At 39.3% G+C, this 23,397-nt stretch overlaps 2 protein-coding genes across 9 annotated transcripts in view; one reads left to right on the forward strand and one right to left on the reverse strand.

Annotated features, from left to right (window-relative positions):
* Nucleotides 1–3,253: 3,253 nt before the first annotated feature.
* nr2f1a (nuclear receptor subfamily 2, group F, member 1a) lies at nt 3,254–12,145 on the reverse strand. 5 transcript variants are annotated; one of them, XM_055633340.1, is made up of 5 exons: nt 11,970–12,145; nt 11,711–11,826; nt 7,642–8,141; nt 6,391–6,918; nt 3,254–4,735 (listed from the first exon to the last, which is right to left on the reverse strand). In XM_055633340.1, the coding sequence occupies exons 3-5, from the start codon at nt 8,084–8,086 to the stop codon at nt 4,461–4,463; spliced, it is 1,248 nt and encodes a 415-aa protein (XP_055489315.1). In that variant the 5' UTR covers nt 8,087–8,141; nt 11,711–11,826; nt 11,970–12,145; the 3' UTR covers nt 3,254–4,460. The 5 variants fall into 5 exon arrangements, with proteins under 5 accessions (XP_055489315.1, XP_055489313.1, XP_055489314.1 ...); XM_055633338.1 differs by having other exon boundaries at nt 11,694–11,826; nt 11,970–12,113; XM_055633339.1 differs by lacking the exons at nt 11,711–11,826; nt 11,970–12,145 and adding an exon at nt 8,632–8,909.
* Nucleotides 10,393–23,397, forward strand: part of LOC129695898 (uncharacterized) — a 72,787-nt gene continuing 59,782 nt past the window's right edge. Inside the window, exons 1-3 of one of the 4 annotated variants that reach the window (XR_008723246.1) lie at nt 10,393–10,673; nt 19,643–19,698; nt 22,388–22,458. The gene's annotated coding sequence lies outside the window, so the exon portion shown is untranslated. Of the gene's footprint in view, nt 10,674–10,792; nt 10,929–19,642; nt 19,699–21,341; nt 21,422–22,387; nt 22,459–23,397 lie in introns of those variants that run through there. The other 3 variants (XR_008723244.1, XR_008723245.1, XM_055633344.1) reach the window with 3 other exon arrangements.

Here is a 23,397-nt window from a genome sequence, read left to right on the forward strand (position 1 = left end):
GCAAATAAAGCCGAGGGGAAGATAAAAAAATAAGTCTCCGAGGTGAATTCAGGACATAAACGAGAGTCAACACATGTGTGAAAATTCAGGGGCAAACGGAGATCCCAGCAATGCTTCAGGAAAGTGGGTTCAAGAATTCCAAGAAACAAGAGGGAAGATGGGGTGTTTCAGTAGGTAAAGTCCAAACAGTGAGTTTCACAATAAAAAATTGAGTAGTGTGAAAGACAAGACGAGCGCTAAAATGAGAATCGAAGCAAACACGGGATTGGGGAATGATGTTTGGGGCAAAAGTATGGGGCGGAATGGAGGATGAGACCCAACTTAATTCCGCTTCAACAGTTCAATAATTTGACAGAAATATACTTATTTTCTTATTTTTAAAAATAAGAAGTGCAATGTCTTGTGAAATAATAAAACATATTTCCAAACTGAAAGATCATTTATTATAAGAACAATACACAGCTGGCTTCATGTTTTATTAAAAAAAAGTACACTAACATACACTCATCCAGCATTTAATTGTTCAGACTCATGTTCGGATTAATTTATGCAATGGTGGCAATATACCCTCCCTTCATCAATTACCAGTCTCCATTTTCTTAACATGTAACACCTCTTCTTCAAAAAAGGACCAGCTTTACAATTTCAGTTGCTGGTATATAAAGCTCGGGATAATGTTATTGCTCCAATATTGAGTCTGAACTACCTAACTCCACCTCCTAAATCACCCTTTAAACTTCCTAGATTGTTGGATTATTTTAATTTCTGAAACATCTTTCCTTGATTCAGGGTCTTATTTCATTTAGAGTTTATTCCTAAGGCATGACACTAATCCATCCTCTCATATTAACCACGCTGCAAAGTCAATGGTAAAAAGTCACGATGTCACAGCATGTTAGATCCTTCTCGGTAAAATAATTTGAGTCCTGCTTTTAACTGCAGAAGAATTTATTGGGGAGGAAAGAACAGCATGATTAGAAATTAAATCATTTGCGAAATTTTATTTAAAATAGGAAATTAACAGAAAGGAGCATTTGAATTGGGAAACAGTAGTGTGTGGAAATGTGTTTTATTACACAAAAAAAATCACAATTTTGATAGAAATAAATCATTGTGGTACGCAGAGTACAGGTAAATGATACAGATATAAGTAGCTGGAGAACAGCCTCCAGGACACGTAAGTACATTCTACGTACCAGGCAGATTGGCCACACACTGTATAATTCCCAGCTTTTTTGCAAAATAAGTCTGAACGACAGAAATGGAACTATGGATTTTGTGGCCCACATGCTTTGTTTCTGTTCCGCTTTTACGTGGAAAGACTGAAAATGGTCGGTAGACGATGTTATTTTAGGTAATGCTTTTAATGCTTTTAAGACGCCATATTTGTTTGCTGGTATAAATGATTATGGCTTCACATGCTATCAAAGCATTTGAGTGGACTTTCTCCAAGAGATGGGCAGCCTTTAATATAAATATGTTCGTCATCCTCAATACAATCGGCGATTTACTGAGCCTATATCACAATACATCGTCAAATGTAACAACAAATGTTGAAATCGGGCATCTTGAGTTGAAATTAACCTTTATTTCCAGTTTAAAGGTCGATATATTTTTAGTAATGCTCCGAAGTTTGCTTTTGAAAAAAAACCCTATTAATATTTGAATATTCAAATTATTTGTATTGGACTGAAAATCTACGGAGATAGCCGCTCGGTTGCATTTCTTAAATAGAAAATGTAAATTAAAAATAAAACCAAGACAACATTTTGAGAATAAAGCCTTCAGCTGATTGAGTTCAGATACTGACATTTTGTCAATTTCACAAAATGTCTGCGGAGATTTTAAGTAGTCGGTAATAAGAAAAATAAGCTATCAGTTATTAAACAACATGTGCCCAATGTACAAACATGGCTTTAGCATAAAGAAAGTGGAATTCAGTATTTACACAGTGGCAGAATTGCGTGTTCAATGGCATCACAGACAACGTCAAGACTTAATTTCTGTAGAATGGTACGGCGCGGTGTTAAGGGATGGGGTTTTAACATATGCCGGAATCCAGTCATACGCCTCACAATCAGAGCCATGAAATAGAAAAAAAAATGTGCTTAAAAATGGGAATTCAGACAAATAATTAGAAGCAGAGTTTCAAAATACAATTTTTTTTAAATTTTGGAACGCAATTACTACCCCCACAGTTACTGACATGGAATACCACAGGACGCCTCTGCCTTGCTCTGTACTACAAGTTTTTTAAGTATTTTAATTGGATTTAACGGTGAAACGATGAAATTTAAAATAATCTATGATGGCTTTGATGTTGATGGGCGGCCGTGCAAGGGGGTGTAAATGTCGGGGTTGATGGAGGCAGAGGCCTGGGGACAACGCTAATAGCGAGAACAGACAATACGTTCCCTGAAATTACCCTGAAATATCCAGAATGGTAAGTATAACCAGGGTGTGAACATCAATGTTTATTTTTTGAGGGGGTGTTTCATCTTGACTGCGTAGGCATGTATGTTCAGTGTTGCTGCATATGCTGTTTATCACTGCATATAAACAAGTGCAGGAAAACGTATATAGACAATCCATTTACACGTTAATTATTCCATCTAAAAGAGTCTATGGGCATCGCCTTGTGTATCCCGGAGCTTTGCGACTAGAATGTTAAAAACCCCAAGCGGCCAGATAGCAGATTCTCGTTAAATGTAAATAGAAATAGAAAGCTTGGAGAGGAAACTGAAGGTGCACACACACGTACACACGCACAAACATTTCACACATACACACGTACAATATACTTTCACTCCCACTAACACACAGACATTTGCAGCCACTCTCTCGGATTCACAATGTGCCTTGTGGTGCTTTGCTCGGGCTTGGCTGTTACGTTTAATTTCGATGCAGAGTTGTTAAAGCTCTCCCATGACAGTGTGTGCTAGAGCTTTGACCCGGATTATCAAACATTAATGAAAGCAGCAACTGAAATTTACAACAGCCTTCCCTGGACAAGGCACAGCCGTCTTTACATCTACACTGCTTGCAAGCGATAGGGTTTTCAAATCTTATTCCCAATATTTTTTTTAATCCTGTAACCACTATATAACTTTAATGTCTTATTTAGAGGATGAGGAGGGAACACAACATTTATGTGAGTGTTAAGGTAGATTATTTTCCAAATATATCTGGGATGGGAGTGCTCTAAAATGTATATTGTAGATCATCGAAGTGAGATGAATAACACAGACACAGCTACGATAGATCTCTTTTATATCACTTTTGTAACTGTTCCAACATAACAACCATTTTTACAAGAATATTCCATCATACCAACAGAACAACGCGTTTGCAAGAGTACAGCGCTTGTACTTTTTTTTTTTTTGCTAAACGTTGTTTCTTTAAAAAAAAAACTACAGGTAAACAGGCTTGGCAGTAGTGATAGGAAAGTTTGGTTACATGATTAAAAACTGGGAGATGAATGGTACTTCAGAGTCTTGGGGTGGGGGCATACAGGGGAAATTTACGTTTTATTTCCACGTGGAAATTCGGAGACAAGGCGGAGGTAGGATGGGGGCGGTTCTCATAAACAAAATAAAACTTTAATCAAGATAGTCCTGAATATAAATGAGCAGTTTCAGTCCAACTAATTTCAGAGTTCATGGAGACCTTTGTTAAATGAAAGAGATAAGTGCCTTGGACACTCAGACCAAAACTACAGAGGCAATGGGAATCGGCACAGAATACAAATGTTCTTTAGGGGGTCCACTGCGTGAGAGTTTAAAAACACGTTTTCTCTATTAACATTTCGGAGTGCTCTCTAATAATCTGATCACTTTTTAAAACGTCAGTTTCGCCAATAATGCAGGCTATTCGGTACGCTTAAAGCGACAAAGTTTCCTTTATTTTAAACGTTGTGCTAAATTCTTGTATTTATTTGTTTATTTCGGATTTCAATTTTAATTCTTGGAGAACATAGTTTTGACGACATTAATCGCACTCGTTATATGAAGCAAAAGGTCGTATAAAAAAAAATTAGTATAGAATCACAGAAAACCTGGTTTGGAACCAGGAAAAAAAAAATACAAAACAGATATAGATACACAGACACAGGACAAATTTATAATTATTTGGAAAATGTTATTTTCCCCCTAATTTCTGATTTGTTTTAAAATGCGCATACGATGTTTTTTTTTAAATTTTACAAAAAAGAAAATAATGACTAATATTTTACAAAATGATAAACAATGCTTGTGGTAAGTGTAGTTCTACATATGATGCAGTTCAGTTCTTTTTCACAGAATAAATCCCACAGTCACCAGCTTGGCCTCTTGGAAGGTCCTTTTATTTTCACAGATATCATCCTATAGGAACTTTCAAGTCCTTGAATAGAGAGGGTGTCTCGCCTAAAATGCTTTTGTTTTTTTTTTTTGTTTTGTTTGGGGAGGGGTGTCCTTCTCTCATCATTGGATGGACATATAAGGCCAGTTGAAGCTGCTCCCCGACAGTAACATATCTCTGATGAGGGTTTCAATTGGTGTTTTACCTACCAAACGGACGAAGAAGAGCTGTTCGATGACCGAGGATGAGACGGTACGAAGAGAAGGCAGTCGCAGTAAGAGCTTGCCAAAGCGGCTCGGCTGGTTTGGGTACTGGCTCCTCACATATTCCTCCAGAGCACACTGAGATTTCTCCTGCAGGCTTTCTATGTGTGCAGCATCCGACAGGCCACAGGCATCTTGACAGCCGAAGAAAAACAGAATTAGTGCCGCTATCAGCCTATCTTTTGTTTTATTTTAATCCTGGTTTATTGTTTTGATATCAATCCATACACTCCCTCCCCCCCCCCCCCCCCCCCCCCCACTTCTCTCTTTCTCTCTCTCCCCCCCCCCCCCCCCCCCCCACACACACACACACACACACACACACACACACACACTCCTCTCCAAGCTGCTCGTGAACCAGGTTCTGATAACGCGAATCTATTCTGCTGCAAATATTTCATTTTGATGGCATAAAAAACAGCAGAAACATTGGATTGAAGGTAACAAAGGCACCCTTAAAATATAAGTACAGATGTACGCCATTTCCCACAGAGAACCGAGCAAGAGACACCAGTGTCCGGGAACATTGTGTGATAGATACTGCTATGTGTTATTGTTTACAGCACACACTTTCTGTGCATTCCACTTCGATATGGTTTATTTTCAATTAATTCTACAGAACACAGTGTAACCGAGTACCGAATTAGATGAAACAAGTGTAAAAGGCAAGACGTACTAACCACGCATACATCACTCACACAAAAAAGGACAACCCTTATATGCTGTGAAATCTCTCCTTTTTCTGGCAGTTTTGTACGGCAACTATGTTAACGAAGTGGCTATGTTGTACGTAACGCTTTCCAATGAATATAGAAATATAGTCTATTGAAGACAATGTTAATTCTAGTGCCTGGTGGCTGTAGTTTTACACAAATGTTATGTGAAATTACGTTTGGTAAATAAAAATAATGCAATGAATGAGTGTGCGATATTTGCTGAACCCTGTCGAATTTGAAACATTTTGTGGAACAAAAAGCGCCAGATATTTTACGCTTTATTTCAGGAAAAGATCTTGGACGATTTGTAAAAATGTATCCGCGTAGATCTCGTATTTTAGCAAGTGGATTAATGTAGTAAAATAGGAAGTTTGGGTCACGACCCCGCACTTGGACAGCGTCCAGAACGAGAGGTTGAAAATGCTATCCAGAAACTAAGGTAAAACCACAACAATCCTAATGCAGGCTTCAGTAACTTGAAGCGGCCTTCACTCACACACCAGCGGGAAAGAAAATGGCACAAAAAAGCACCATCTCCATTATCTAAAAACTCTTCGCTCTGGAGAACTTGGACAGCTTCTCGGAAAGGTTTCCAATGAATTCCCCTCTGGCTAAAAATCAAAACAAGTTTGGTCAAAACTGGGAGAGGTACTCGTGGTGGCGGTGGGGAGGTGGATGTGAGTGGTATTGCGGATATAACGCATTGGGACATCTATATTCTTTATTTTCCTGCAATAATCGGAACGGCCAATTATTTATCTTTTGTTTTACCTTTCTCTGATTTTGCTTTATTTACCAGCAGATTACAAGATGAAGGGATAATTTACGTAGATTCAAGGGGTGTACAAAACAGGATTAATTTGTAATATTTTCTGATCATTTTTCCCAAGTTGTTTAATAAAACGTGCTGTATAAAATGATGTATTGGTATAAAGCCTGATTCATATCACTCATACATAAATAACCCGGAATGGTATATGTCTCCTTGCTCCTGCTATACTGGGGGAACGGCATTATTGATTTAGATCCAATGTACTCAACTTTCTTTCTCATTCGCTTTTCGAGCTACTTACCTGATGTGAATAACACAATCGCTTTAAGACAGCTGTATTCTGCCGAGTCAACGTGCAGAGCTTTCAGTTTTTCCACTTGCTCCTGGAAGATCCTGATGTGATCCATGAAGGCAACCACTCTGTCTGCGGACATCGGTGAAGCATGGAGGCCGGCAGCAGCCAGCAGAGGGGCCACATGCAACGGCATCGAACACTGGGCAGCATTCAGCACAAACAACTCACTCCAAGTCAGCCTTAGCAGAGCCACCTGATCTGTGATCTGCAGATCAGGGAAAAAAGGGATATTCCTGGCCCATTCCACCGCGCTGAAAAGCAATCTTGCAGCCAGCTCGCAGATGTTCTCGATCCCCATGATGTTGTTTGGCTGCATACATTGGCTCCCATAGCGAGAGGTTGGGTAAGGTTCGGCCCGCAGTAGTAAGGAGATGTATCCGGATAGATAGCAATGGCCGTTCAAAGGGTCCCCATTCGTCAACGCGTATTGGCCTGGGTTTGGTTGAGTTGGAGGCATTCTTCCTCGCTGAACCGCTGACAGAAATAAAAAAAGGAGAGGAAATGTACATCCACAGAGCGCAGTGCAGCACACCCGATGCTTCGGAAACGGACGGTTTCATTACTATTATTAATTGCAGTTTTAAAAAAAGTTCACAGATAAACAATGTCATTTCTTAACGCAAAATTTAAATATGCGACAATGTTAGAAATAAGACGTATAAAATAGAAAAAATACTAAATATAGCTTTACCCGTAGAAGCAGACCACATTATGTCTGTGAAACAAATCGCAAGCACATAACATTGCAGAAGAATCGCTGGATTGCAAAAACCCACCCCAACTGTACCACCCACCCACGGTTACAATTGGAAAAATCTCCAAACATCTAATGCATGAATGCAAACGATTAACTTACAATTACAGGGGGTGGGGGGGAAAGACCGATGTATTAACCATTTGAATCCACAAAAATATGCAGCCATGCTTGTAATTGTTAAACTCTATCAACTTTGAAGCTAGGGGATGGGAAATATTTTTTGACTTAGCCGAAATGAAAATGTATATTTATTATTAGGAATATCTATTGGCATTTTTTTTTCAGTATCAATTGTATTTTACAATTCATTGGTTAGATTGCTCTGTTTTGGGATGAGCAAACGCCAAAGCATTTGATAAGACCAAATCACATGAACACGGTGAGAAATGTCAAGCTCTGATCTCACATTTACAGCGACGATAAGTAAAAAAAATATTCACCTTCCCGTCTCATCCCAACTTTGAGGCATTTCTTCAGGCGACAGTATTGGCACTGATTGCGGTGGTGTTGGTCTATAGGACAATTCCGGTTGGCACGACATGTGTACGTTAAGTTTCGCCGAACACTTCTCTTGAAGAAACTTTTGCAGCCCTCACATGTGAACTGGCCGTAGTGCTTGCCGCTAGATTTATCCCCACACACGACACACTCGATGTGTTGCTGCTGCTGGCTGGGCTGCTGCTTCTCGCCGCCTGGCTGGACACTCTGACTGCTGCCCCCGAGCGGGGTGGAAGGCGGCCCCGGTTGGCCCGGAGTCTGCGGGGTGTGTGGAGCACCCGACGCCGCCTGCTGCTGCTGGCCCGGCTGCGCTTGTGCAGACTGGCCGCCCTGAGCTCCGGCCACGTCGTCCTGTGGAGCTCGCCAAGTACTAACTACCATTGCCATATCTCGGGCCCAAAAAGTGCGGGAAAACAAGTTGGTCGCACGGATTTTTTTTGTCCTGTGGGTAGGGAGCAGAGTTGGATGGTGGTAACAGAAATGAGGAGAGAGAGAGAGAGAAAGAGAGAGAGGGAGATAGAGAGAGAGAGAGAGAGAGAGGGGGGAAAAGGAATACAACTGCGATCAAAGCAACTCACTCAGACACACACACACAGGGAGCAGTGAATGAATGAGTGTGCGTTGATCACCAGTAACCGAAACAAATGGGCAGCAAAAAGAAAGAATTAAAAAAATATCCCGATCAGGGGAAGCAAGTGTCGGGAGGCCAGATCCAGGGCAACACGCAGTCAGCCATTCAGGAAAGCAATATAGGAGAGAACGAGGGGTTAAAGATTATGGGAGTTGGGGGTGGGGGGGAAAGGAAAGAAACGATCACAATTCGAGGGGACACACACAGAAAAAAAATAACCACGCGATCCGAAGTAAAGTATGGCGAGTGTTAAATCCCTTCTTCTCCGAAGATCTGAATTGTCAGAGAAAAAAAAACTCACCAGGACAAAAAAAAAGGCCGGCCGACGCTAAAACGCCCTATTTTCACCTCTCATGCGGAGTGGAGAGAGAAAGGGAGGAAAGAAAAAACAACTGATAGAATATGCAAGGGGGAGACAAAATGAATGCGTTTAAACGGGGAGACTAGCGGAGCAATTTTTCCGAAGGGGGATCTGCGCGAATGTCTGTATATAGTGAACTTTGACACTACTATTGAAACTGACACGTTTCTATGGAGATCGCTGCCTTATATGGAGCTCATGTCAAGGAGCCAAGAGAGGGGCTGTTGGCAACTGATAATCAAAGGCGACTGGTCATAGCCCTGAATTGGGGCTGGGGAGTCTAAGGTTAGCCAGCCTCCTGCTCACTATTGGTTAGCCGGCTTATTTATTACCTACGACGCTCTGACAAGCAAAATTTACATTAGATCTCCTGCGCTGGTATTTACTTTGAGACCTTATTAGTATGGGTCGCTTGTGGTCACCGCAAAAAAGCGAAACCCAGGACCCCGTGCTTGTAGTAAAACAATGCAGCGAGCAGCCTCGAAATGTCACATTATCACAAAAGTTAGTTGACAATCAAACTTTCTCTTTGTATTTAAGAAGTCTATTGTTGGAAAATAAATAAATAAAACAGACACCCTCCTGTCTTTTGTGTCAAAGAGAAAAAGCACTCCGTTTTTTCCTCTTGTAATATTAATTCGGCGAGCGACCTATTTTTTTTTTTAATATATTTCATTTTTATTCTGCTTTTGGATTGCGCTTTGAGGCACCGCTGCAATGCCGGTGAGATTTCAATTGTGATTTGCAGAAGAAGAAAAGTTGCCATTGTCTTGAAGACCGGGGAGCTGTGCTTGCAAGTGTAGGATAAGTCCAGCAGAAAGTGCGGAGGCTGTTAACGTGTTTGACGTAAATTAAATCTCAGAACAGCTGTATCCGGCTGCCATCTAGCGTACAGTAGACAATTATCAAATATAATACACACACCCAGCCGGATAATCCACCAGATGGGCTTTTATTGAGGGATTTGTTTAATGCGAATAATTTATTGAATTTTAAAGTAAGTATTTTTAAACTTTTAATCCAAATGTTATTAACCCTAAAATTTAGGAATTAATCATTAAATGAGCGGGAAAGGAGAATCCCCCCTGTTCAAGTATCACAAATTATTATTTGTTTCTCATTGTTCCATCTTGCCCTGCTCCACACATGCATTCTGAAATGTCAAACATTATTCCTAGTTTCTTTTATCACCTATTTTCTTTAAAAACAATTGATGTAACAATACACCTTTTATCTTTGAGACGCAAATAGACCATCAGCGACAAACAGCACAATCCTACAAAATTAATAAACATACAGATTCCGTGCTATCCGTATTTAGTTAGTACATTTGGTGCAAAAAAAAACTAAATGCAAACTCCTAAAGCCACGCCATTGATATACCCCATAGAGGTTTCTTAGCAGTTTTCAGAAATATTTTATAGTAGAAACACACATGTAAATTTGACTATCAAGTTTATTTTTGATAAAAGGAGCTGCATGTTTGCATCTTGCCTTGATTAAATACTACAAACGCATTGCATCCTCAACCGCCCCTTTTGTATATGCATTGATGAAACGCCGTTATTGACTATGCAACAGTGGACCTCGTCTCGCTCCCTCCCTCTCTCTCTCTCTCTCTCTCACTCTCTCTCTCTCTCTCTCTCACTCTCTCTCTCTCTCTCTCTCCCTCCCCCTCTCTCTCCCTCTCCCCCCCCCCCCCCCTCTCTCTCTCTCTCTCTCTCTCTCTCTCACCCTCGCTCCCTAAATAAAGTCTCAGCCATGGCTTATGATTAGTGAAAAGGTGAAACGAATAAGATTAGAGGGGACAAAGGAAAAATTCTGTAAGTGTATCATCAGGGGTTTCCTCCTCAGAATGGGATAGAGTGGACATTGGAAGGGAGGCTGCCTCTCTTCTTGCAACTTGCTTGAAGTGTAAAGATCTTTAAGCAGGCACCTGTAAGCGGCGGGATCGCGAGTCGGCAAAGCAAGCCAGCAGGCAAGTACCAACTTCACTTTCATTGTCTCTATTCCACTTGGCTTTTAGCAATGCCGCTTCAAACTAGTCCGCGGCTGGCTGAAACGTGACAAATCTTGTTAACTCAGCCTCAAACATGACGCCGACCAAAGACTGCTTTATGTGGGTCGGAAACAAATATTTATCACTGTTAATTGCACAAGACGCACTGGGATAATAAGGCTGATCGCGACGGAGCAGTTCCCCCACGCTCGCTACATCGTTTTTCGAGGCCATTCTGGTGCGTATTTGCAAAAGAAAAGGGGCGGCGATGAATGTATTAATGTAGAGTGTGTTTTTGATATCCACTGATGCCGGCTTTAATATGTAGGCTGTGTACTTATAGCGCAGTGGGGCAGAATTCCATCTTCCCGTGTCAGTTTATGCGATCTTGTGTAAAAAAAAAAAAAATCGAGGGCGCTGTGGAAACCAAGGCAGACTAACTTGTGCGGCTCTGAAAGTAAGCTTCTCACCTGCACTATTTGTTGTTTGATCACCTAATGAAAAGATCGATCGGCCAATGTTTGGCTAAGCGATAGTGTCAACAGATAAAGGAACAGTAAAATGATCGACTGTGCCGGTATACAGGGACACAATACACACACTGCTACCACCCGCCCGATCCCTCAGTCTCTCTCAGTGCTCCCTCGCCCTCTCTTTTTGTGCTGCTCCATTTCAATTAACACAGCAGTATGGTGTTAGAAGGCAGCGCAGGAGATGAAAGTTCAGCGCCGTAAGTTAAAGAGAAATACGGGATGCAATGCTCGGCTCGCATCCGAAAAAAAAAATAAGTGGGGTTTGCTGAGGGTGGGAGGGCATGTTGTGGTAATTGCAACGGAGAGGCGCTCTGGGGGGTGGGGGCTGGGGGGACACGGAAAGCTCCTCGTTGGGTGGTAGAATGGTTTCAGGCTGGGGCAGAGAGAGGATGAGCCGGTGGCATAGCGGCCTGGAGTCGCTACATTTCATGCGTTCTAACTTCCATACATTCCGGCATTCATGGCCATACCTCGACTCTTGCTGTACCTGTCAGAGGGCGTCCGGCTGTATGACTTTGTTACTCTTCTACTTATTTTAGCATCTGTGGATCAGAGTCGCTTTCCAAGGTGCATTCAAAAATTCACTCACATTCAGTCCTCGCACTGAAAAACAAAACAAGCACATTTCTGGTTACATTTCACGTCTGTGGGTTTTATTTAAAAAAATTACAGGTATTTAAATAAGATCGCGGGCCATTGCTTCGTCCAACAAATTAATTTCCCCGGCTAGATGTTACTCGAGTAACCTTGAATTCAGGTTGTTGAGGACTTCTTCAGATATGTCCAAATGCAATCTTATACATGTTGAAATAAACGTTAACCGTGATAACAATTCATATACACTCCATCCAGGGAGAAGATTTTTCAGTGGAAAATTAATGCATTTTCCCTTCATTTTTCCAACCAACCCACCCACCAAGAGCATCTGGCTTGTAGACATTTGTAAATCTCAAAAGAAAAAAAAGGCTGGTCTTTTAGTTAGATCTCCTCCCCCCAGTTAAGGCCGCTGACCTGTCCCATTGCCCAAGATTTTTTTTTTGCCGAACTCCCGAGGGCAAAAAAAAGAAAGAGAATTTTAACTTTTCCAGCTGCATCGAGTCAGCTACGGTGCAAAACTTTTTTTTTTAATGTCAAGTTTTCTTCCAGTTTTCTTCATCAAATGCAAACATGCACTGTGAACCATTTAAAGGACAAGTCTGAGTTTTAAGCACCTGATTTTCACTTGCGCCGATCAACTAAAAGACACTGATATCATAAACCATGAAGTACACTCAATGCCTTTCGAGTTTGTGCTGCACTTTTATCTGTTCCGTATTCTCACGGTATTGCAGCACAAAGTTGGTCGCCTGAACGATGGCCCAGCTAATACTAAAATGGTTTATGCCTCCAGAACGCACAGGACACTTATTTTCAGGTAAACAACTAAAGCACAAAACACTGCTAGCTTCCCTGACCGATCATTTAAAATGTCCTATGTGTCCTGCAGCTAAATCTCATTACATTTAATCTTCAATAAATATGGCGAACAATTCGAGGTGAAATTCAGTGGTGGACTGAGGCAGGCTGAATCCTACACTATATGGTGCATCTTTTCTGTGCTTCGTTCTGTCCAGAAAGTTGTGTTTTAGTCACAGTAGGGTAGTGACAGATGCGAAAAGGTTTAGCTGTTTATATAAGCAATTCCGGGTTTCTGGATATTTTTACTCAACTGTAAACAGGCACGGAGAACTTTTAGGTCACATCGTACGTGTGATAATAACAGCCAGATGTTTAAAACACATAAAATATACACGAAGCTTTTTTTTTTCCTTAAAAAAAAAGCTAACTCTCGTTCTTTAAGTCTCTTGAAGCGTCAAAGAGAAGAGGAGGGGCCCTTTGTCCGAATTCAGCCCTGGGTATTCTCGGGGTGAATTTGGTGTGAAAGAGACGGCAAGGTCACTTGACATCGCCTTTTATCTACTGGCATTTTCTCTGTGGATCATCGGATCTGAATAGACACATCTAATCGCACTTAATGGAAACTTGGCGAGAAAGCGAGAGCCCGCCTTCACCTGCATTTACCGTTAGAATCAGCGCAGCTAATTGCCTCACACCCATTGCTTTAATATAATCTCAAAAACAAATCGAAAGCCTTAGGAATTCTTGGAGGCTTTCTAATTGGCTTGTAATAAACCCAAATTTTAACTCAATCCTCTTCCATTGACATGTCTGAGGGTGCTCTAAGTGAGCAAGTTTGTAATGAACGTGATAGATTTAGATGATAATACTACTGGCGATGGCAAAACAGTTCAGTGTTCAAAACTTTTGCAAATACGTTGCTGCTGCGAACTCCTAGCATCTCTTGCTTCGTTTAGCAATCCATGCACCAGTTTCTAACAACAATAGAATGGATAAATCATTCTAACCATTGTTTTGTTTTTTACCCTAAAGCGAGTTTTTGAGAATATTTGATATTCTTCTCATTGACAACCTAGCCACCCTCTGCATAAAACAGAAAACCCCCAGCCGTATTTGCGGCAATGTTTGCAAACATTATTGTCTATACTTGCTGGAACAATACTAATACTAGGCGACTTAGAGTCAATAGATGTACGATTCTAACAGCGTATTTAATGGCCAAGACTAACACTAAATAAGCCGAAAGCTTCCATTTCGCTGCCATAACGAGTCGCATAAAAGACAAAAACAAACACGGTATTATTTTAGAAATGCAGCACCTTTCAAAATTGGAACACATGTAATGCAAATAGACGTTAGTTGTGTTACAAAACAAAAGTAGCTCATAGTCGAACAAGACAAGAAGATATTTGAACAATGCGAATAAAGTGCACACTGATATGGCTAAACATTCACAACATAGCCTCTGGATGTGAACTTAAAGTGCACACCAGATTAAATGAAACGTTAGATCAAAATGGTTTGATGCAATAGTAAAGCTTTCAACTTTCACAAATTGTCGATGTGAAAGTTTTTTCCCCCGATTATTTAGCCATGGAATATGCCTTCAGAGCAGTAGTGTTTCAGCAGTTGTTTTTTGAGCAAGTACTAATCGCAAACAATGATGTTAAGATTACTTTTATAATTAGACGGTCGTTGGATCTTGTTGGAAGGACTGTCAGATACAGCTATAGGTAATTGCTTTATTGCCCACAAAACCGCCATCTATTTAGAACATATGTGCTAATTACGGTGGATGGGCGTATAAACAGACACCATGAATCTATTAGGACCGAAAAACACCATTGACTGTTTAAGTTTAATGCTCTATTTACAACTAATAAACATAGTTCCATCATCTCGCAGTAGTAGGCAAGTGATGTTTTTTTGCGGATGGGAAAAAGTTCGATAGATACACATTATCAAACTTTCCCTCTGTCCTTTTAGTTATATCCGTGTACCTATTCACTGAACCAAATTGAGCCAAATTGTTTTGAGTTAAGTGGATTCTCATGATCGATAGTTTCAATTGTTCAAGTAAAAGTTTGCAAACTTTCACTTAACACATTAATGGCAATCTTGGCTCTTCAATACCATTCTGATCAGATGGTATTTACTTTTGTGGAAGTAGTCAACCTTTCTGGTAGTGACGAGTACTTGGCTAAATGGTCTGACAGTAATAACTTGATATCCTTTTCTGGACATTCTTCACATTAGCTGTTATTCTATATGAAAAGCCTGTTGTTGCATGTCCTCATTCCCATTTTCTCTATCAACCTCGTCAGTTGAAAATACTGTAGTGTTAAACTTGTATTTGTATGAACTGGCAGTTTGGTTATTGTGCTGTTTGATTCAGTCGTGGTATTAATTGTTGGAGGTAGGTTTAAATAGTCCATGCGAAAAGATTTTTCTTAAAAAGTTTCCAAGCTCTGTTTCCCGACAAATATCAAGTACAATTGGGGTTTGTGGGACCGAGAAACAGAGGTGCGTGATTTGTGGAAATGAATCAGCAAGAAGACTCTTAGATATATAGATGGCAGCGGGATCGTTCATGTATCCCACTATTAAGTACTTCAGATTTTAAGCGTGGATCTGTTTGTTGCGCCGGAGCCTTTGACCGAGAAGGTTTCGGGTTTAAGTCCCACTCCGTTTATTTAAGTGTAAGATGCAGACTGGCGCTCCATGCAGTGCAGAGGGAGTGCTGCATTTTTTGAGGTGTTCTTGAGGAATGGACTTTGAACTGAAGCCGTACGAGTTTTCTCAGGTAGACTTAAACATTCCAATGGCACTTCGTCGAACAAGAGCTTTGGAGAATACCTGCTACCAGACTACTGTTGATCTCTTAACCGATGTGTCAGTAACAAGAGAAAACCCGGTCACAAACACCCTACTAAGTGTGGCAAGCTTGCATTGCGCAAATTGGCCTTTTGTTTTTACTTCATTAACACAGTAACCAAGTTTCAAAATGACTTCATTGACAGGAGGGGACAATGGGACGTCCCGATGCAGAAGTGGACTGCGAGTTGTTAAAAACATTAACTTGTTATATCGACTTGTTAATTGGGTGTCCATTAGTTCGGATATAATGCTGCGCATCTGTCTGGGAAGGTGACAGTTCTTGTGAATTAAGCAGCAAACGAGCGCATTCCCAAAGTGTACAACAAAGTATCAAATAACTCTCTCCACCCCCCCTCGCTTCCACCCCCCTCCCAAAGGGCTGTCACGTATCATAAAGAACACAATCTAAAAAATATTATGACGATAACAGGATATTTAATGCAATATTATTTGTTTTCTTTCCAAACGGCAAAGTACTTAAATAGTGGGGAAACTGTCGAGCATATCGCAAGCTGAAGTTAATCAGAAAACCTAATAATTCTTTACCTAGACTAGTTAAACGTAGGCCAGTTCTTCTGGTGCATTGGTGAATAAGTAAAACAGAACATTTCCTTTACATTTTAAATAGACATAATAATCAGAATACAATGTATTAATAAGTTAATTGAATTTTCAATCTGGTAAGCATGATTAGAACCATATTATTCTAATCTGTATCTCAAACATGTATATAACATTTCGTGTGTGGACTTCAAGCTAATGTCATTATTAAAGTTCCTAATTCTCAATTCACGTATAGCTGAAAGAGTGGTCAAAGAGAGACGTGACAGAACGCAATCTTCCACCTAGAATTCGAGCTGCAGTGGTTAATTTTGTTTCAATAGATAGGGCGCTGCTGATGTTTGATCACGTGACCTATAACCTGCTGAAGAGTGGGCAGCATTTGAATCAATGTCATTTTTTCCCTCCTTTTATGTCTTTTAAGAAACCATCGAATCTCATGTAACATATTCCATCATGCAAGGAAGATTGTTGACGAAATAATAATTTGAATTGTTACTGCAAGAGATGAAAAAAACCTCCAAGGTGGTCAATGTAACCCCTTCAGGTGACATTGCTGATCATATGAATCGATAGGCTTTTGACTGATTAAAATTGCATTCAATGTTGTTTGTATGTAAGGCGCCAAACGCATCCAACCTCCTCTGTGTGCGCCTGGATTGGGGGAAGGGAACAGTCTGGCAAGCTGGAAAGCAGAAGTGGGATACAAATTATCAGTTATGCGTGTATCATTGGAGCAGAGATAATGTGTGCGTCTTTTGAGCTGTGAGCGCGGAAAGTCAGATCTTGGCGTAGATGACATATCCCACCTTGCACTATATAAAAATCGCCGTTCTTGGTGGGGGAAAAAAAGAGCCATATGCAAGTTGTTGCATATTTGCCCACATGAAGTCAAATCCTCTTGATATGAAATATACACACGATTTTCTTCATGAACGGGTTTTAGTAAAATGCGTTAAGAGAGAAAACATTGAAGTGTGTAACAAAAATATCGAAAACCCGTGCGTTTTGCGAGGAGGATAGGCAGGCGTTGTAGGGAGGGCTGGACGGTGGTCGCGTTTAGTTTTGAGCTCCCAGTGGAGGCAGGGAGCGAAATTGTTCCATTACCAGGTCTTTATTGCCCTCTCATCTCACATCTCAGGTGTTTGCACAGCTCCTCCTCTGAGGTTCTCCCACACAAATGACAGAAAATGTGCTTTAATGATTTTGGTGAAAGTGAAGGAAAGTCGACAGTGTCTTATTGAAATGAAGGGGGCGGGTGGCGGGGTAGAGGGGGGGGGGGGGGGGGGGGTTGAGGGGGGGGGGGGGGGGGGGGGGGCGTGAGGAGCGGGGAGGGGGTGGGTGAGCAGAGTTGGTGGGGGGGGCGGAGGCGATGGTAGAGGTGGATGGGTTGAGAAGGCAGCAAATTCGTAATGAGAATAAAGACATTGTGAATTTCAGTTCTCCTGGCGTTAGAGAGCATTTTCAGATGCCGCATCGACCAGAACAGAAAACTTGCAATAAACAAAGTCTTAATATCGTGACTAAAAGTATTGTTCATTTAAAAAGTGTGCTTTCTACAGAATGAAGCCATTGTACCAGGATATACATTGCGCCTATTTAAGATGCATTTGGTTTAGGTGCTTTATTTTGTCAAACTGTCCCGACGCTTTACAATTTAAACTCTTTTGTTCTGCAACAATATTTCTCAGTACACTTAGTACACACGAGATCCCCCAACAACCTCCATATAACGTTTTTTTTTTTAAAGTCTATCTTATTGCAAGTTTGTTGAGTATAGAATGCGAAATGTTAAAACCTTTATATCCCACCCGACACAACAAGGGCCAAAAGGGACACTTGTCTCTATCTATGATCAGGTCGTGGCAACTTTTACGTTCATAAAAACGAACAGCATATACTTAATATTAGTCTGTCACTGATTGCCACATACCTAGTGAAGCAAGAACTGACAAAACATGGTTGTATTTTTTATAATGTAGAATGGTGCATAATCTTTCAGATTTTTTTTGGAGGTCAGAAGAATAAAGATGGGAGAGAATAGAAACACCTTCTTAGAAAGCTCACATTTATGAATATATTAACACATCTCCAACATTTCTGGAGCAGCTGCCGATGAAATAGCATTTACGACGCTGGCGATACCTTCAATTATTTCAACAGTAAATTGTGGCGATCTCGCTCTCGGCGTCCACCAGGATCCTGTATCCCGTGTAATTACCGCTATCATATGCAACAACATACTGTATAGTGCCTTATATGCTTTGCTTTTTTATGTAATGAACAGTAACATTTTATTTTCATATGCATAAATACAACGGCCACTTTGAGTAATGCCGATACCACTGCGATATTACCGGGACCACGTACACGTGTACATTCATACACAGATTACACTGATAATTCAGCGGGTCTCTGCTACTAATGCCGAATACCCATTTATTAACTGTCTGCATTTCCGGCTAAACAAAGTAACTTTTGTGGAATGAGACAGATCCCTCACGAACACGTACCATTAATTGCGTTGGAAAATATTGTTTCATCGCGCAACTGATTTTGACATGACTCTTTTGTACAGATTCGCTAGGAGTCTAATACTGTACTTTTACGCCCGTGGTTTTTATATTGTTAATGGCTTTGTGGTAAACTGACCAGAAGCAACTGTATGTAATATGCATAGAACGGTTCATTTCATTCAGATTATAGTTCCATTTCCAGTATCTTATTAAGACAGAATTATCTATCTATCCATCTTTCTGATTGATATGTAATATATGGCAAGAGGCTGAAAAGTGGGCTGCAGGGAGACAGACCATGTTTAAAATCGATATTTAATCCGTATCTGTTACAAAATATGATTCTCTTTCGCTTCGTGACACATCTTCATAAGTTAAACCCAAAGTCATAAAGATAGCGTGCAAGCTCTCTGAGCCCTTCCTGAAATATCTGTATTTGTGTAGTGAGATGGGCAGATCATTTGGGAGCCGGAGCTCGGAGCGGACAGCCTGTCGTGTGCTCACCCACGACTAACATATAACAATCAATATTTTACAGTGTAATTGCGACTGATATTTGGGTCACATCAAACTTCTACGGAGTCGGTGTTATGATCCAGAGTTATGTTTTTGCTCAATTGCATTTACGAAAGCAAAAGGTTCTTTAAGTCGAATTTTCAGCACACACACTATTCTTAATTATTTACTTTGTGAAATGGCCCCAGATTCATTAGATCACGCCAGGGTCAAGTTCTTTCTCACGTGTCCAACTAATTAAGTTTCATACTCAGTAATTTTGGGCCAAGTAATAAAAGTCCATTTAGCCTTAGGTGCACATTTTGGGATCAGCATTTAACCCAATGAAATTATTAGCACTGGACAATCAACTTAGAATGTAACCCAGCCAAATGAAATGATTCCCTAGTATTTTCTTTGCTGTATGTTGTGAGTGTCTATGGTATCCCCCAGGGCTCCTTCTCCTTGCCTGCTCCCTGATTTCGTGTATAAAAGCAGCTCTGAATGATGGATCACTGTGTCATTGCAGCCTGCGAAGGATTAATTTGTTTCATTGATTTCTCTTTAGGCAGAATGCCAGGATTCGCTGCTTCCCACCTTTACAGGATACTTCCAGCAGTAATAGACGGTAATAGCCTAAGACAAATCAGCCTATTCTTGTAAAAATAGAACCACAAAGCCCAAATCCCCCAGTTGGCAGCAAGGATGCACCTTTTCTACTGCATTCCAAGGACATTAATAAATAAACTGTGTTTTTTTTACATTATTAAAGATCTTTTGTTTCTCTAAAGACAATGAGATGAAAAGCTTGCAAGGCACAATCTCTGCAGGCATTCTTAGTTTTGTTAAAAAAAAAAGTTCAGGAAGTCAGATTCTTTGATACAAGTTACTAGCTTTGCATAGTTGTGTTCAATACAATCCACATGAGAAACATATTGGCTAACATTAGATCAATGAGCAACCATACTTGAATATTCAAATAAATAATGTACAGGGCAGTTTGAAAACAGTTGCAGTAACCATAAAAAAAAACCCTCAAAATATCGTACAGCATATGATAACTAATATAATCACTGTATTCCATTTAGCATCAATTGCACAATTCTTTATAACAATATCAATGATTTTACCGAGCTTTTTCTTCATCATTGCTGAATATGCATTAAAATAGTTAATTAATACTTTTTATATCTTACAAAATTATACCTTCATTCATGTCAATTTAAAGCTCTCTCACAACTAATTAATAAACTGATTGTCCAGAAATTATTTGATGCACAGTTGATTAATGACACGAAAGCTTCAATATGTGTGTCCCTTGGAGGTGCATTGCATAAGTTACAAAATAATACATTGAAAGAACTATGGTTTATAAGATGCAGATTAGTCAATGCACATTATTCATTAATGTAATCATGTATGTGGTGTCTACGTACAGCAAAGCTAGTAACTTAATTATTCACCAAACACCCCGGCCGCTCTTGGCAATAACAAAGTCATCTGTGTATATTAAAGTAGCAATATATAAAATGGGTTTCTTCATAAATTTTGTTAATGCAGAGATAAAGTTGGAATAAATTCATTTTGGCATCAGAACAAGCCAAACTGGCCAAACTATCCAAGTGTTATTTGTTTTAAATATTTCAGGTCCCAACTGTACTAAGTACGCAAAGTTTAAACATGGAACACAAAATTATTATTACACTGGAAAGTATTTCACTTTTATTTGTTGTCGTATTTTAAATTAATGAGTTTATTAATAGTTAATAGTTACATGTCAAACCTCAAAGATAATAGAATGTCCATCCATTTTGAATAAATTAAGCATCAGAAATACTCAAAAAGATCTATACTGCCAACTGTAAACCTGAATAAACAATCACAAATTTTCAGTCACTTTGATCTAAAAGAAAAATATTCAGAACTTCCTTAGTATAGATAAATGAAAACATATGCCCTATGGCCACTAATAGCTTGCAACAAATTGGACAAATCTATCACTCATTATCGTACACCTCGCTCATTATTTTATCTATAAAACATCAGTTCCTAATATGTAGAAACCAGTACTTTGTTTTTAAAGTTTGTTCTGTTGCTGAGTTACTGTAACCAATACCACTAAATGTATTCAAGATAACCAAATAAAGCAATTTCTGTTTGGTAGTGTGTGGATAACATGCACTAAATGTAATGACATTTAAAAATATATAGTGTCTTTGTAAATCGTCTGATCGTTAAATTCCTTTGTAATGGTTTTTTTCTGTATTTCAGCTTCAAGTTGAAGGAGAAAAAACTAAATAATCAAAGTCACAATGCATTCATTTTTCTGTGCTGCGAAATATATTATTGCATCAATATACTGATCTTTACTGTACATTTAATCATATATCAAAAATAAATAATATATTAACTAGCATCAATAAAACTGACATACAGCAATGGTTGGAATTATAAAATGCTTAGGATCTGGAGAAAGAGGCAGTAATTTGGATTAGTGTAATTGAAGAGTACTGGAAATAAGTTTCAATGTCTTTATTGATGTTGTTGGAGTGTTGGATTGTCACTTTCGTTTTTTTAAATATTTCAGTAATCACCTTTAAAGGACAAATCATTGTATAGATACTTATTTAGAACAGTGGAATATAGGGGTCTGGTTGAATAGTAATATTAAAATTAATCCATTTATATCTGGCCCATTTGAATCTTAATTGCACCATCTCAGGTCCTGTCCTTCTTACATCAAATAATAATCAGGGTGTCATCATACCTATAAACCTACCTTACAAATGTTTCCTTAAGGGGCATTGAACGAAACATCTATCTCATATCGAAATAATGGTCTGCAGCATTCAGACATTCTTATATCATATCCGTAAGATACTCACTGTTGGTCAGACTGATTATTGGCTTAAAGAAACAAAAGCATTTTTTATTTCCATTTAAATAGTTTGTATGCTTGCGTAGTTACTGGACATAAAGTGAATAATATTCAGGTTGATGGAAGTGTAAGCTGATAGATCCATGAAGAAAATTCAGTTCTTGATTCAATTTGAATGGAAGATCTAGTTGTCATTCTCAGAAGACAATTTGGCATCAATATTATTTCTCTAATTACATATTACAAAGTTTTCAATGGAAACTTGTCAGCTATTTGATCTGTAGTGTTTCTAAGACTGTTAGTGATTAACAGTCTGCTGTCATTGGGTAATGTTTTCTGTAATCTAATTTGCTCTATATACTGTAATACATATTTTCCTAACCAAAAAGTCTTAGTTTTTAAGATCATCCTGCAGTATTTCACGTTTTCTTGCTTATAGGGCAAACAGCCAACATGCTCCAAAGACCCATCCAATAACCAAACCTCAGGAGGTTCTCAAGTGCAGCCAAGGTGACTTGCTCTCACAATTTCCTCTCTCTCACTCTGAATGGACACACCAGCAAGGTGCTGCCTTGCTTGCACATATCCTTTTTCAAAACATCTTCTTTATTTGATTTAGTCCCGTATCAGGGGCATTGTAATATTTCTCAGATTGACACAGTATCTGAGAAACTATAAATATTAATCTAATGAGACTTTATTCTACCAGAAGATATTTTAGCACAGTTACATCCACACATTAGTAATCACGATGGCACCCAGACCAAATGTTTTTCAGGAAGTAGAAGTAATCGCATCTCCTGGTGGTGAAAAAAACGTGTTACAAACTGAGTTGCTCAACAACATAACAGCATAAGATTCAAGGAACTTGACAGAATATGTTGCTTCTGAATAAAAAATGAGATGTATATCTTGGTAGGAAAACAGGGACAGTTGCTACAATATCTACCTTGTGCACTATGTGAGTTGTTAATTAATAGAATACTTGAATTGATTGAATATCAGCAGAAACAAATTAAAAATAATTGACCATATATTGTTCAGATATGGAAGCTTAAGTTCATATTTAGTGGGCACGACGACTTATTTAAAAAATAATGCCTTCTTTATCCCATTCAAGAATATTACCAGTCAAGTCTTGTCAGAGCTCTTTGATGTGACTTATGATTAAGCCTCTCAAAGATGCATAATGAGAGCACTTTAGGTTAAAAAATTATTTTCCATTACATTTTTATGTTTACATGTTCAAATGGCTGTTAGTGTTACTACAGATTCAAGGAACCCATTTTGCTGCCTCGCATTTCCAACATCACTCATTACTCCCACACATTCATTATACCTTTTATTAGTTTCTTGTAAAATATTTGGTGAAAATATGTTGTGATTACATTGATATCTAATGCAAATTTCTATAATTTTCCTTTTAATATTTTTGGTGATTTAATTGTT

This window comes from Leucoraja erinacea, chromosome 3 (genome assembly GCF_028641065.1).
Source record: "Leucoraja erinacea ecotype New England chromosome 3, Leri_hhj_1, whole genome shotgun sequence".
NCBI classification, from domain to species: domain Eukaryota; kingdom Metazoa; phylum Chordata; class Chondrichthyes; order Rajiformes; family Rajidae; genus Leucoraja; species Leucoraja erinaceus.

Coding starts and splice junctions, on each gene's coding strand:
- nr2f1a (XM_055633340.1), bottom strand. CDS start 8,086: ATGGCAATGGTAGTTAGTACTTGGCGAGCTCCACAGGACGACGTGGCC. Junction 6,919..7,641: donor AGTTGGGATGAGACGGGAAG/GTGAATATTTTT, acceptor TATTTCTGTCAG/CGGTTCAGCGAGGAAGAATG. Junction 4,736..6,390: donor GATTGTGTTATTCACATCAG/GTAAGTAGCTCG, acceptor TCGGCTGTCAAG/ATGCCTGTGGCCTGTCGGAT.